This window comes from Elephantulus edwardii, unplaced genomic scaffold (assembly GCF_000299155.1).
Source record: "Elephantulus edwardii isolate Elephantulus edwardi_28Jun2011 unplaced genomic scaffold, EleEdw1.0 scaffold00025, whole genome shotgun sequence".
Classification (NCBI taxonomy): domain Eukaryota; kingdom Metazoa; phylum Chordata; class Mammalia; order Macroscelidea; family Macroscelididae; genus Elephantulus; species Elephantulus edwardii.
The window spans coordinates 24,193,416-24,194,679 of NW_006399775.1; the positions used below are offsets into that span (position 1 = coordinate 24,193,416).

Here is a 1,264-nt window from a genome sequence, read left to right on the forward strand (position 1 = left end):
AAGGAGAAATCACTGCTTGCAGAGACACAAAGGGATTGACTTTCCTTGTCAAAGGCAGTCGGAGCTCGGCTCCAATTATGAAGGCTCCTAATGTGTATGAGTGGTCACAAAAAGAGTCTTCTTTCTGAAGTGGTATAAAGGGGCTGGGAAATACACTCCTGGGAAAGCTGTTCTCACTGCCATCACCCCCTCTTCTGTCTCAACCTTCCCTCCATCGAATGTAATGATCAAAGAGGGGGATAATTACAAGTAGAAAACCAAGGTGAACAGGAATGGGACTGAAGTAAACATAAGAAACTGGAAATCATCAAAAGTTGTTTGGTTTTGCTTTTCCTCCAAAGGCATAGAAATCTCTGACCCACTGCTTCATGTATTTAACTTCCGAGGCACGGGCTAACTGCACAGTCTCGGGATCTAAGGCGTTTCTGGCTCGGAGATCTAAGTGATGAGCACCATCTGGGATATTGATAACAATCAAAGAATCTGTGATATTCTTGGTCACTCCACCTCCAGACCATGGGTCTAGTTCACCATTGCTGTAAGAGAGGAGGGGGGGGAAGTCATTAGTTTTTCATATCTACAGGCATATAAGAAAAAAGAAGCCCATAATATGCACAACACATAAAATTATAAGTTTATAACTAAGATATTTGAGGATCTACTCTCTGGTATAGAAAGGTAGAATAATTCACACTGCAATTTGTCATATTTTGGCATCCAGGTGCAAGAGATAGAGAAGACTGAAGGTGGTGCCCCATGAACCCACCCAGATTGTTGGGCACTTGAAATGTAGAAGGAAATCTGAATTACAATGCTAGCTTGATGCATCACTCAGGAGCTACATGACTTCAGGCACATTATCTAGCTCCGTTTTCTCATATGTGATAGAGGTAATAAGGCCTATTTAATACAATTGTTATAAGGATTAAACTAGTTGGTGTACATGGAATTATCTAATAAGCAAAAGGACAGCTACATAGGAGTTTGTCAATTAATGTTAGTTTCCTTCTTTTCTAGGATCCAACCTCTAAAATGATGTAACACAAAAAACTCTTGGTGAGATAGGAACTCTTTTTACATTGTGGATGGGATTGTACAATAGTACAACCATTCTGGAAGGCATTTTGGCACTTCCTCAAAAAGCTGAACACAGAAATTCCATATGGCCCAGCTATTCCATCGCTTGGTATATGTTGTTGTTGTTATTGTTATGTGCCGTCGAGTCGTTTGCGACTCATAGTGACCCTATGTACAACAGCCCTAA

The 1,264-nt window shown here is 40.7% G+C and overlaps 1 protein-coding gene across 1 annotated transcript in view; it reads right to left on the minus strand.

The window, feature by feature from the left end:
• Positions 1-307: 307 nt before the first annotated feature.
• PRCP (prolylcarboxypeptidase (angiotensinase C)) overlaps positions 308-1,264 on the minus strand; it is a 115,795-nt gene continuing 114,838 nt past the window's right edge. Inside the window, exon 9 of the mRNA XM_006882933.1 lies at positions 308-536. Coding sequence (XP_006882995.1) covers positions 308-536 — 229 coding nt within the window. The remainder of the gene's footprint in view (positions 537-1,264) is intronic.